This window comes from Biomphalaria glabrata, chromosome 1 (genome assembly GCF_947242115.1).
Source record: "Biomphalaria glabrata chromosome 1, xgBioGlab47.1, whole genome shotgun sequence".
Lineage (NCBI taxonomy): Eukaryota > Metazoa > Mollusca > Gastropoda > Planorbidae > Biomphalaria > Biomphalaria glabrata.
Window position 1 is genome coordinate 89,698,626 of NC_074711.1, and position 14,740 is coordinate 89,713,365.

At 33.9% G+C, this 14,740-nt stretch overlaps 1 protein-coding gene across 7 annotated transcripts in view; it reads left to right on the top strand.

Annotated features, from left to right (window-relative positions):
* The window catches only part of LOC106050931 (uncharacterized), a 38,020-nt gene extending 25,622 nt beyond the window's left edge, over positions 1-12,398 (top strand). For all 7 annotated transcript variants that reach the window (XM_056018483.1, XM_056018486.1, XM_056018482.1 and 4 more), the window contains 10 exons: positions 1,116-1,245; positions 1,342-1,485; positions 2,315-2,577; positions 4,192-4,339; positions 5,595-5,686; positions 7,360-8,503; positions 8,644-8,708; positions 9,243-9,318; positions 9,430-9,539; positions 10,604-12,398. In XM_056018483.1, coding sequence (XP_055874458.1) covers positions 1,116-1,245; positions 1,342-1,485; positions 2,315-2,577; positions 4,192-4,339; positions 5,595-5,686; positions 7,360-8,503; positions 8,644-8,708; positions 9,243-9,318; positions 9,430-9,539; positions 10,604-10,759 — 2,328 coding nt within the window. In that variant the 3' untranslated portion in view covers positions 10,760-12,398. The remainder of the gene's footprint in view (positions 1-1,115; positions 1,246-1,341; positions 1,486-2,314; positions 2,578-4,191; positions 4,340-5,594; positions 5,687-7,359; positions 8,504-8,643; positions 8,709-9,242; positions 9,319-9,429; positions 9,540-10,603) is intronic.
* The last annotated feature ends 2,342 nt before the right edge of the window (positions 12,399-14,740 follow it).

Below are 14,740 nucleotides of genomic sequence, written 5' to 3' on the forward strand. Positions count from 1 at the left end.
TTTATTAAACTAAACTTTACATACTCGATTTTTTTCTTGAAAACAATATTTTTAAGCGTAGCAGTTAATTTTTGTATCAACTCTGCTTTTAAACCACTGTTACATAAGATCTGAACGAAGTGGTCGTCTCCTTTCAATTAGGACTAAAACAGATTTTAAAAACTTCTTTATCCCACTTTCGGTCAGAGTGTTACAAGATCAGCTGTCGTCATCGAGAAGTACATAGAAGTCAAATTCATAAAGCGCTGTGTTTTATGTGTGAATGTTGTTCGAATTTTTCATCTATAATGTTATTGTACAGTAGTTACGCTGATGTTGTCAACTGTAGTCAAACTGAGTTTCCATTTGATTGGATCAATAAAATTATCTTATCTTATCACTAATTAGTTGCCCATTTGTTTGTAATTTGAGTTGATCCACTGTCATAGAATAAAAGTCTAATGCTTCCTCCGTGATTGTATAAGTAAATTTGATTCTGTAGTGCTGAAAAGTTAAAAAATTATCATATAACTTATCAACCCTTACTTTATTTTGTGTACCGGATACACCGAAAGCTTACAGTTTATAGTTTCTCTGAAAGATGATAGGAAACATTTTCCCATTTTCTTCTTCAAGATTATTTCCTAATACAGTAACTATTGCTCCATTAAAATAATTTTTTTTTTCTTTCGTTGGTCAAACAGTTTTGACTTCTATTCAGGGCATACAAGCATATATACATTCGCCTTACTTCTGCTTTACATTACAGATATCAATACATTTAAAGTCAAAGCATGGTTGTAACAATATGATAGCCATACTGTGATCAATTTTTGGGCACCAGTAGTAGTAATTTATAAACATGAATACTTGTTTGAATAATAGGTTCAGTAAAAAAAAAAAGACAATATGCTATCATGATGTCTAATTTATAAATTGAAAATCTTGTGTCTTGCCAGTTTATTTAAAGATGGTACTGGTATTGAAAAAAAAATACAGGGATAAATTTAGATTAAATATACTTAACATATTAGGATGTTAACTGCATAGAAATTTGACAAGATCCACTTCCTAAATACTAGCTAATAAAAATAATAAAAAGTATTTCCCAATTTAATGTAATATTCTCACTATAGATTCATCTACTAAGATACTGTGAGGATGAGCTGACCATCTGGACAGAAATCAACCATCAATTTATTGTTAGACTTTATGGTGCCATTCGACATGGCGTTAAAGTTTATATATTCTCTGAATTCATTGATGGTAGGTGCTACCTTTAAGCTAAACTTGTATCTGTTTACATTTAGTCTATAAACTCTTCTTGTACGTAATAATGATATGACACTCTTATTTGTTAAGGAGGAGATCTGGCTGCGTGTATTGAGGAGCAAAAACTTCTGGGTCGCCGTTTAAGCCACTGGTCGGCTATTAACTATTTTAAACAGCTTCTTGATGTCTTGGCCTACCTGCAATCCAAAAATATTCTCCATGAAGACATCAAAGGTAAATTTTAAAAAGATAATTTTTAAGCTTTCATCTAATATAAGTTTTTTTTGCAACAGAAATATGAAATTTTTTAGGTCTTATTAAAATTACTATTTGGTAATGTTATAATTAAAACAATATATTATTAAGATAGATGGAGAAGAACTTTTTGTGAACATATTCTTAAGAAGGTATTTGAACTACCCATTCTAGACTAACTAGCTTTGTCTTAGCTAAAAAAAGGAAAAAATAGTGGAGACCCTACTAAAGAAATAAAACAATGGATGTTTTAGTAATGATCAAAGAAGAAAGACAAACATTTTAAATGTATAAATAAAAATTGAGAGCTTAAAGACAAGGGCTGAGCTGGTTCTGACAAGACTCTGTCAAAAATCATCCTCCAAGGCTGGAAAAAGGGTCATCCAAAGAATAGCTGATTGAAGAAAGTGAAAGAATGGACTTGCCTCTCTCTTGATATTTTGCTTAGGATAGCTGCCAACTGGGAAGAGTGGAGTGATTTAGTTATGCCAACTTTTACAGCACCCCTAGCACACAAGTCAAGGAACTTGTGAACCCATAACACTAGAAAATGCTGACCCCAATACATATAGGATAGCATAAGCTTCTTGTACATGTGAGACCCTCTAAAATAGTATTAAAATGGAAGTTCAAACCATCCAGCTCAATATGGATTTTTTTTTTAATTAAAAAACAAAACATAAGTTTAGCACATTTAAAATTGAAATATCTAATTAGCTTTTTCTCTATATTAAATTTTTATCTTGATATTGGTGGCTAGTGGTGTTTCTTTTTCTTTACCTTATAATTAAAGATGTTTTTTCTGCAGCTGACAACATTCTACTTAGAAACAAAACCACATTCATTGCTGTCACTGACTTTGGCACCTCTAGGAAACTCCAAGACCCGAAACAGCTAAAAAACAAAATGCCAGTAGGTAGCCCAACTCACTGGAGTCCTGAGAAGGCATCCATGGAAGGTCATGGTTTTCCATCTGATCTGTGGGCTGCTGTGTGCGTCCTGGTTCACATGTTGAGTGGCTGGCCACCATGGGTCAAACGTTTCAACAAGGCTGGCATTCTGAACTACATAGTAAGTGTGTAGTTATTTTAAAATAAAAAAATTATGATAGGAAGGTTTATAAACATTTTCTACACCAGTGTTTCCCAAACTTTTTCCTTAACGGAACACTTCACACATTCTGCCTGGTTGTGCGGTTTATGCGCTGGACTGTCGTTCGGATTTATCGACGGTCGAGGGGTTCAAACCCTGCCCGCTCCCATCCCCCGTCGTCCTGCGGGAGGTTTGGACTAGGAAGTAAACTATCTTCAACTCTGAAGGAACATCCGAAAACATGTAAAACAAAACAATTAGTGGAACACTTTGCTTATTTTTTTAAGAGATTTTAATTCATCAGTTAATTATTTTAGTTGTTTGTGGAACATCTATTCAGGCCTTGCTGAACACAGTTTGGGAAACACTGTTTTACACTAAAGGCTCACCAATCTTTCAACCAACAGTTAATTCCAATTTTCAGTCAATACTTAGACTTACTTAGACTTAGGTCCTCCCGCGCCATTCGGCGCATTGGGCGGCAAGCTGTCTCCATAAAGATCTGTCATCAGCAATGTCTGAAGCCTCCTCCCACCTGATGTCCACTGTTCTGAGGTCCTCCATGAAGGTGTGTTGCCAAGTAATATGAGGACGTCCCTGTTTGCGCTTTCCATGTATTGGCTTCCATGTTATCGCAACTCTTGGTGTGCGTAATTCATTTTGACGTAGAACATGTCCCGCAAACCTCATGCAACGCTCTGTCACAACCTCACTAAGTGTTCGACTCCCAGTTCGACATAGGATTTCCTTGTTTGAGACCCGATCTGTGTAACTAAGTCCCAAAATCCGTCTCAGCCATTTTTGTTGAGCCACATTTAGTCTTTTCTCAATTTTGACAGATGACTTCCATGTCTCACATGTATATGTAGCAGTCAATACTACATCTGTAGTTATTTAGTCATTTGTGTACTTGTCATTTTTATTTCTCTGAGAGAGGTTTTAACACAGAGTTGTTGGAATTTCACCAAATGTAAACAAAATTAAATTTTTTATTGCTGGCTTAAGAAACATACTGTGCTTCACATCCTCTTCTAAGGACACACAGACACATTTTTTTAAAATTAAATAAAAATTAGTTCTTTGTTGTTTTTACATAGCGTATCAACTTACTCTGACTATGACTGTCTAGTTCAATTTTTGTACATGTTATTTCTCCCACACCCAATCTCAGATCAAGCTGAAATTTTGCACAATCATTTCCTTTACCTGTCAAAACTAGAATCAATGTAAAAAATTAGACAATTAGTTAATTAATTATTGGTAATTAATTATTTTGTTTGGTATCAAACCAGGATAGATTACATTTATACAAGTAATAGCAGTTAAGATAATAGAAGAGTATTTATAGGTTTTTTTTTTGTGTTGAAAGAAAATGCAAAAATAGATATATATATTTTTTTTTTTTACTGCAAAAGGCAGTAAATGTATTATTTTTGTTGTGAAGGCATAAGTACCATCATGCTTGCATTTTTATTTAGTATTTTTACCCCCTCTGCAGGCAAAATAGGGCTCTGTTGCTTGCATCCATGCACTATTCTTATCTATGCTTAACTTTTCCCTATGGTATTGTATAATAATATTATTAATATTTAGATCTATGCTCAACCACCTCCTATGGATGATGTTCCACACAATGTCCAGGAAGGAGTTAGAAAGTTGATAGAGAAAGGTTTAGTCAAAAATCCTGTTCTGAGACCAAGTCCAATCCAGTTGTTGCAGGATCCAGCTTTCAGAATTCTAGGTAAGGTAACACAAAGTAGCCATCTGTACTTTAGTTAACTGATGACTGGATGTTTCTCAGAGAGCACTGCTTCTAGTTGGGCATTGCTTTTCTTTCAGAACGAATGCTTTATTTTATTTCTTGGACCAAATGTTTGAAACTCTCTCCCTATTGAGTTCAGACAAACCATGCTTCACTATATTCATAATTTTTTATTAGTCTGCTATATTAACTTTTTTTTCTTTTGTCTGTCATGTGCTCATAGCACCTTGAGCCTATATTATGTTTATTAACAGTGCTATTATTAATACTAGTCAGCTGGTGGGAAACTGTGATTCCTAAAAAATAAAATACAACAACATGCTTTATTGTTTTTATGTTATATCTAAAAGCATAAACATTACTAGGATGTAGCCTATTTAGCAGAACCCTTGCCAGAATTTTGCCTGCAATGGATAAGATGAATAGCACGTAGCCCTGAACACATTGCTAATAACATGTGTGCCATTGCTGTTGCAGTGATCAATGCTTTGTCTTTCCATTACATTCCTCCAGATTTTCCAGTTAGATCCCACTCTGGCATTGAAGTCGCCTAATAGGATAAGTTTATCTGTTTTGTTGGTTTTACTTATTACATAGTTCAGACAGTTGCGTGGCGCCTTGAAGTCAGGGGTAGGCGCAAAATAAAATCATTAGATGGTCATTGTGTACCTCTTGGTAGTCCTGCTAGCTTGTTGACTAGTTTGGATTTCACTGCAAAGCCAACACCAGCTTTACGCCTTTCCTCACTGTTTTTATCGATCCGGTAAAAAGTATAGCCTGCTGTGACTTCTGTTATCTGATCTTTGCAAGCCGTGTTTCACTCAGAGCAGCAATATTACTAAGATATATAATGGGAGCCAAGAACTATGGATCCCGTTCTAAAAGTTTTTTGTTTATTTCAATGAATGTAATTTTATTATACTGAAATCATTGAATTCGAAATTACTATTTCTGTTTCAACTAATTAAAGCTAAGTTTTTGGTTCATCGCCAGTGCTCTTGCATTGTGTTTTAATTCACATCTAAGTGAGAATAGATACATTTGGCTTACCTTGGGATGGTCTATTGAGTTGACTAACACATTAGAATTTCACTGGCTACATAGCTATTTTTTTCCCACTTTGTTCATGAGAAGTCATGCATCCAAACACAGAAATATAATTTTTTTGTAATATTCTTTCAATTTCCAGAATTTAAGATGAACTAATAAAATAAAATTGCTTTGTCATCTACAGACGATGAGAAATTTGAAACATGTTATTCAACTCTGATGTCACAATCCCCCAGAGCAATACCCAGACATGGAGAGAGCTGTGATGAAACATATGTAAGGCATATACCTACAACTCTAATTGGGCTTTATGTTGTTAGTGTCAATTTTATTCTCTGGTTAAACCTATGAGATTTCAATCTGTCACAACACATTTTCTTCCTTAAAAATTACTCAAATGCTTTATGCTAGTATTGTTTACACAACAATGATAAATGTGTAAGTTGTATAACTCATTAGATTAAAAGAGAGAACAGGGTAGAGAGGGAAGAGAATGTCATCTTATAGATCAGCGGTTCTCAACCTTTTATGCTCGGCGACCCCTTTTTACAATCCCCCCACTCAGCCGCACCCCCCCCCCACACACACACACACACACGGCAATAGAAGAATAGACAATAACAATCCGTATTTTCGATGGTCTTAGGCGACCCCTAACAAATCGTCAATCGACCCCCTTTGGTTGGGAACCCCTGTTATAGATAAAAGAGAAAAATCATGCTTCATTTACACTGAGTAAAAAAAAATATAAAAGTCTTTCAAATATTGTAGTTTCCTACTAAAAGTTTTGAATATATATTTTGTTTAAATTTTAATATAGACTACATACAGAAATTAAGATCTGCGCCCTGTAGGCCACTTATGAATTTTCATGTGCATTAGTGCAGCCTGCTAAATAAATACAGTAAATTAATCAATACCACCATTTATGCATCTATCTATGCATCTTTTTAATACTTTAAAAAATGATATTCAAAAATTACTCTTTTTTGATTATATAATTAGACAAAAATGTAAGATACATATATGTATGCATTAAGATAATATAGAGAGTGTGGTTTCAAAGTATCATCAGGGAATTGCCAGTTCTAAAAATGGTTCCAATTTTGTGTTTATTAAAAGCTCCTTTGAAAAAATAATTTGTTTAGTAACCATGAAAACTAAAGAATTCACTCAATGTAGTAAAATTGATTAGATCAATAGATAAGCTTAAGACATAGAAACATATAGGACCTTCTGTATCTCTTATACTTAAATTACAAAAATTCATTTTTCAATGTCTTTAACTCTTTATTCCCCCCCCCCCCCCCCCCGATTCATTCACACAGTTCTTATTTGTTTGTAACTATTTTCTTTTCCAAACCTCACTTATCACTTCTATCAAAAGACAATTTGAAAATTCCTGAAGTAGTTGTATAAAAAGTAACAAAGGTACACTGAGTTTTATCATTTCCATGGTTTCAATTCAGTCGTTATAAAAAGCCTTGTTAATATTATGGCTAATATCTCTAGTGCTTAGAATTTCATCATTTCTGCCTGGTTTGGTCATATTACCTTTTTTTTTTTTAAATGCTGCTTATAATGGTAAAAAAAAAGTTTTGCCTTTTAGACCTTGTGATCTATGAGATAGATGATATAAAGCTCATCTGTTTCTATGGCCAATGGTTAGTGGGCTTGTCATGTGACCAGCACAATGACCAACCGCCTATACTTTCCCCAACAATATCAGGTACTCGTAAGAGTTGTGTGGACTCAATGGCATCTTTAAATCTTGAAGCTCATAATACATGATTTCTTCAAATTTAAATAATAAACCCCTTGGTCAAAAACCATGCTTTACCTCTTAGTCTTCATGCCCCATTTTGATGATTGAATTATTTGTGTTATGTCTAATTTAGATATTTTATTGTGTTGAATTTAAGGCATTATTTTGTTGCTTGTTATTTCAGGATCAAAACAAACTGTTATCTACTACACCATTGAATGTTACATCTGACAAAACTGTTTTATATGAGCAGCACATCAGCACTGTTATTCACTCTGAACAGCAACTAGCAGAAAAGGCAGAAAACAATGAAGATCACAGTGCCAACCTTGTTGAAGTTGTTATTCCAGCTCAAGGGGTCAGCTCATCTGAGATGGCTAGTCTAGCCGAAGGATATGGGCAATCTCAGAGTGATGGACCAGCTCAGGGGGATGGATCAAACTTCCAAGTGGAAGAAGATTTAGAGGCTAGCACCATCCATGATGAGGTATCTGATAGTCCAGACAATGATAAAGAAAGCTATGTGTTGAAGGAAAGACCTCACATTGAATCCAGAATCTGTGAACTGATAGAACCAAGAAATATAGAAAATTTACTGCCAGCTTTTGCACTTATATATCCAGACGATGGCTCTGAGAACAGCTTGTCCATACAGCAATTTTTTGTTGACAAATATGATGACGTTACATTCAACACTTTTAAAGATCCTCTGCAGTTCTACCAGCCAGCTAAACAGGAACCTAAACAGCCTGCAAGAAAAGATGATCCAAAACAATTGCCTAATCTATCTATCTTTAATTCCAGCAGTAGCACTTCTTCATCTCATGTAAATACACAGGAGAGATTCAGCTCTATTGTTCTTGGTCAAACAAAAGACATGTCCTGCAAAGATAATGCAGTAGTCTTTACATTTTCTTCTGGTTCAGATTGCACCAGTTCAGAACTTTTTGATATGGGGCAGCAAGGGGAGATAAGTCCCCCAGAGGCCACACCCAATTTGTCAAGTACACCCACAAATTTAATGATGAGAAAAAAAGAAAACTTGAAATTAAATCTGGGGAACACCCCACCTTTATCACACAGCTGCTCTTTACCGCACAATTCAAACACTGACAATGAATCTATCAAGAGACCTAATACATGGACCAAGTTGAGCTCTTCAACACCCAAACCTCCTTCACAGCAGCAAACACCTAGTACAGGTCGAAGCACATCTTCAACTCGGCAGGGACCATCTGCTTCAACTGCCAGTTCTAATATACATTCATTCTTCCCTAGCACTAAATCAGTTATTGAAATGCAAGAATCAGTAATGCAAGATATGCTTGGTAAACATGATTCAACTTTAATTTTTAGCAGTGTTAAAAACTTTTTTGTTAAAAAAAAAATTATTTCTATTCCATTATAATTTTAAATTAATAAATGTTCCTAGCATATTATTACAATTTTGTTTCTGACTTTATTATAGGTAATCTTCTTAAAGATCCTGGTATGTCAAGTCCCTCGGATAATGAGCTTTCATATGAGACTCAGGTAAGCTTTAAGACATTTACTGATTTTTAAAGTTTTTTTTTACTTTTAGCATCATGATTATCAAAGCAGCTTTTTTGTACATCCAACTGAAAATGTGCCCATCACCACAACTATAACTGGACACATTTAATCTAAACATTTTAAAAACCTCTTCTTTTATTGATGCAACAAGGCTGACTAATAAGGTAATTAATAAAACCAAGGAGATCAAAACTATGTGCTTCTCTTTGAACTCAAATTATTATTTTTTTTACTACTTGCTCTAAATTTATTTTGTATTCTTTTAGAGGTCTACATCTAGGCAGCATGAAGTTCAATATCAAAATACTAGGGTAGATGAGAGTTAAATGTTTAGCCTAATCAGTTTTATTAATATATCAGAATGTATACTAGATAATATCTGAAAACATTAATGAAAACATAAACATTTAAACACAGAAATTAAAATTAAGCAAAGCTTTCATTTAAATCCTTAATGCTATCTTAAAGTTTGATTAAAACAGCCAATTCAACTCTATATGTTGCTTTTTTTAGCCTCTGATGCAGACTAATGATGATAAAAACTACATTTTGAACCAATTCATGCAAGACATTGATGACTCTGCTTTAGGTATTTTTGTCTAATATCAGCACTTTTGTTAGATATTTTATATATTAACACTTTTAAAAAAACATACTTATAATTTATTAAATTATTCTTTTAACTATTTAATTTTCAAAGATGGTCTAAAGTTGGAGTTTTTTGACAGTGAATCAATAAAATTGTTTGATATTCGGGTCACTGAGTCTCCAGTTTATCTGCGAGATGTCATCCAGACAATTAGATATAAGGTAAAATAATCACACGTAATTTATTTGTTTTTATTAATTGTTCAATACAATTGGGTTGTTGACCTCCTTCTATTGTGAAGTGACTATGGTTCGTCTCCTAGAAAAGAGATGAAAGCCTGGGCATCAGCTATGCTCGAAACAATGTTGCCCCTCTCCATGCAGCTGATGTGTCCAAAGGAACAGGAGGTACCAATACAGTTTGATATCAGTGGCATAGCAAGTTCTGCTTGGATGTAGCACTGTGTGTTGCAAGCTTCCTCAAGGTCATCCTTCTTTCTACTTATGGTGTGTAAGCCATCAGCAATCCAGATCCTTCCTTTACGCTTTCTCTCCATGTGGATCTATCCAATGCCTTTATTTCCTAACTTTTCCATGCATCATAAAAATCGTCAATCAGCGGCTCTCCTTCTACCTATATGTCAGTTGAAATATCTTAGTTTTCAATAAGGTATTTTATTGGCAACTGAGCATTTGACTTAAGGATTGATCAGAAATTTGGTATAGCAAGAGTTATACTATCTTGTAACTTTGGACTAAAATCTTTAAAGTAACCATGCATATATTTTAAGCTATTGATTCATTTTCGGAAAGTAAAGAATAAATTTTATGTTTTTTTCAATGAGTCAATTTGCGCTTTGTTTTTTTTTAACATGAAAAAAAAAAAAAGGAAAGACATAATTATTTTAATCTGTCCTGAAAGATAAGATAACATAGGTACTTTTCCTATATCCAGAATTGCTTATTAATTAACAGGCCTTTGGGACTGCCTTTGAATTTATTATCTTGTTATAGTATGTCTTATTAATAATTGAAATATATTAATAATAACTCTTAAGTTTGAACTTATTACCAACTCTTGTTAGCTTTCATAGGATAATTATTATTATAAAGATAAATTCCAGCAAAAATTAATACATAGTATAATTATAATATAATCCATTTGCCAGAATATCATGCTGAAGGATGAGCCATCAAAGCTATAAGATCTGTTAAACAATCTTACAACAATTTTAAAATTAACTTATGAATAATGATTTGCTATTTATTTTGATTTAATCATGTAGGTATCAGAAGGTTTCAAACACTTCACTGTAAACCAATTGGATGGAGCAATAGTAAGGTTTAATAAACAGCTAGTAGTACAACAGTTTAAGATTCTTTCTCTTGAGAAGCCTGGAGAGAAATGTTTGTGTGAACCTTGTTCAAACTTAAATTTTTAATTCTATTCTACATTGACAACTTAATCAGTTTAGTCATAGCTTTTTGTTTTTATGCAACTTGTTTCTCAACAAAATTGACATTTGACCTTAACATAGCTGGAGCAGTGTCTGAACATACTCCACATATTTAAAAAAAAACATTAATTATTCATGGATAGCTTCATTAGATCCGTAGTCAACTTTTTTTTCGAATACGTCTAAAATTTGAAAATGTGTCATGTAAAACTCTTATGTTTAATTACAAAAGTTAACTTAAAAGTGTTAACAACTTGTTAAAAGTCTTGTCCCTTGTAACTAAAAGATATATTGCCTTGAAAGAAAAATTTGATAACTAAGTTACATATATTTATGCTCAACTTGCCTCACTCTAAATGAATCTTCCTTGTGAAGTTAAAAAAAAAAAAAAAGTACCGGTATGGTAATTCGGTAATTCGTTTTACTTTTCAGTAGCTGGAGTTTAAAAAAAAATGGGTTTGACAACTTCTTTGTGTTTGAGACTTCTTTGTGCTTGTCAATTATTCTACTTTGGTAAAATTTGTTAAATTATTGATAACAATAAATTGAGTTTGTTTTTTTTTAATCACTGGTGGGAATTTTTTACCTTTTAAAATGTTGACTCAATAAGAAAATGTTGTATTTATTTAATGTGGTATTGTTTTTGTTCAATATGTGCCATTTTTTTTTATGCATTTTTATTTTTTTAAATTTAAACACAGAAGAAAAATTTATTTATTTCTAAAGTATCTTCGTTTTTAATTATTGAAACAAATTTTCTGTTACCTAAATTTTGATTTCATTGCTGTAAAAATATTTTATTTATATATTTATCCTCTGTAATAGGATAACCATTTATTTGATAACTTTCTTTTATAGCTGTTTCATTTCGGCTAAACAAAATATATTTTAAGTATTGAAATACTTTAGCCGTATCGTTGTATCAAACTCTTCTGGTCTCTCCATCTCTTCCTGGACTTGCACTGGGTTCCACTGTTCCAAACTGACCTCACACTGTACCGGGTTTGATCTTGAATTGTGACTCGTAAACTGAACTGTTTTTGACTGATACACCTTCGCCCTTTATAGGATGTCCCTAAAGGCCTTCTCAAACCTGAAGCAACATCGTTCGACACTCCTGGATGATCACATGACTATGTCTGATATGACTTTCTCGAAGCACCACCACTCATCTAGTGCTAGCCTTTGTAATTTGTGTCAGCTGACAACACACATCACTACCCCCTTGATCCCATCCACTTCACCACCAGAGGTCTAACAATATATTGAGCTGGTCAACATTTTTGACACTTTTTTTCTGGTACTGCATTAAGGTATGGACTTAATAAGTTGACTTTCTAACGATTTTGGGACCAAGCTTTAGATAAAATCTTTTTACCTAGCTAGTTACAATATTTACAAGATTTATTTTGGCGTTACGTACCCATTTAAGCTTTAAATATTTGCTTAAATTAAAAAATATATACACTATCATGTCTTTTATAAGTTAAGTATGTGTGTAATCTCTGTAAAGACATCATTTACACATATTTTTTTTTCATGTAATTCTTGTTTTTAATGTTTCATAATTGTTTTATGGCTTTCATTGTTACCGGTACTTAAATAAATCATATATACATACATACATACAAAGTATATTTTTTTTATTTGTTTTCATTGCACTCCTTGTTATTAATATAATAAAAAAAACACAAAAGATTTGAAAACTATGTCCATATACTATGGCTTTAATACATTTTAATAAAGGCTCATCCCTCGTCCCATATGCTAGGACAAATTTGTACAAATACTCCTTCTTCCCTGTTGCTATTAGAGCATGGAATGGGTTGCCTGAGCTAGCCAGGAAAACCAGTGACTTGGCAGAATTTAAGTCATTGGTTAATATGCATGACGCGTAGGACGTAATCATCTTCTTTTTTGAAGTAATGTCTGTATTATATAAGATAAGATACACTGAATGACTTAATTAATATTTTAACACTTTCTCTTGGATGAGTTACATGTAAAAAATGACAACTGGTCCAATAAATGACATTCATAAAAGTAAATTTCCTGTTTCAGACCTTGCAATCTATAGGGCAGATGTTGTAAAGGTCATATGTTAACGAGGGTGTTATGTGGCCAGAACAATGACCAACTGCCTTTACTTTTACCTAACTAATGTCAAGTACCCATTAGAACTGTGTGAACTCAGAGGCGCCCAAATATCCCGAAATAAATCCAAGGATTCGAACCCTGGACCCCGGTTCGTAAGCCAAGCACCCATTTCAAATTGTGCTTATGCTTACTAGTATTATGGAAGAACTAGCAAGCTACTTCAATAAAGGCAGAATAGTACACATATTTAAATAAACATAATAATGACATTTGAAATAAATTAGATCAAAATGCACTGTTTGTCTGGGTTGTATTTGTAAGCCTTTGCGCGTCTTCCCTGGCCCACTGACAGTTTAGCAATTAAACTAAAACTAAGCCAAACAAGTAATGCAATTAGTATTAATTAACAAATTTTTAATGAGATGATATGACCACTAGTTTACTATAGGAATCAACGAAGACGAATAATCAATATAATAAGTATGCATTCAGATGAACATTCATTGATGAAATTACTATCATCATATAAAGGAGCACCTTGTTCACACAAAGATAGGTCTATAATAAGTGCCCTCAATACCAACGACCAAGTACTTCCTATACAAGACCCCCAGAGCAACTCTACACACTGGTTACAGATCAAGCTAGACTCTTAACACGGAATCCCAAGCCTAAGTCCCTAAAACAAGACAAATATGCAATTTCTGTAATCATAGGAACTATAATGGCGAACCGATAATGAACACCTACATAGAGATTGGATATAAATAGAATTACCTACTAATGGGAACAAAACAATATCGCATCCAAAAGGTTCCGAAAGCGCCAAAACGCTAACAAACAGAAGCTTCCAGCAACAAGGAAGAATGAATTGAGTAAACAAGCATGACACAATGCGAAAACGGCGAATTTTTAATTGTGCAGATGCTCATGACACTTACTCTTAGTTGGGCTTAGATTTTCTAACTCTATGTGGTTAGGCTGCATGGTCGTGCGGTATGCGCGCTGGACTGTCGTTCGGACTTCTCGAGTTCATACCCTGCCCGCTGCCAACCCCAGTCGTCCTGTGTGAGGTTTGGAGTAGGAAAAAAATTATCTTAACTATGAAGGAACATCCGAAACGTGTAAAAAAAATTTATAAACATCTGCTTGAATTTCCGACGGTTGAACATTAATTTTGACTTCGGTGGTTCGGTTATTTAAGAGGATCATTTGACTGATTCTTTAGAGGTGAACTTTGTGTCAAGGTGGGTTTTACAGGTCTAACAGTTTGCCTAGGGGATGACTTAACCGGGTTCCCCACCTCGGCTAGTGCAGTAATGAATGACTGCAACACAAAGTAAATTAGTAGCGTTTAGCTTTAAGCAAATGGTCGATGTACATTTATCAAATTAACATTTAATAAGGAACTATAACGTGCAAAAATGTTCAAAACTGTACAATATATATATATGAAGAAATAACACACCTCACACATATAGCCTGACTCAACCATGGCCTTAACCTGGCTTAAACCTGCTCCATATCGAGCATAACAGGATAACAGTTGAAACAGTCGCACAACATCAAGCATCTCCAAAACAGGAACTACAAGAAACTAAGGCGTGTCCTTTACAATGACTAGATTCATTGCAGCAAGACCTAGCATTATTGGAACTCCCTAGGTCGCGCTGCATTAGCTGCACTGCACACACAAAAAAAAACAATTATGAAGAAAGGCGTTGCCGCTCACGTGACACTTAAGACAGATTTCAAGCTCTTAGTCATCTCCTCAGCAACGCTGTGTTCCTCACTCGCTAATAACATTCGTAATAAAAGAGTTTAATCTCGACTGTTTGGCGTTCGGATGTCAGCTTACTGAGGGTAACA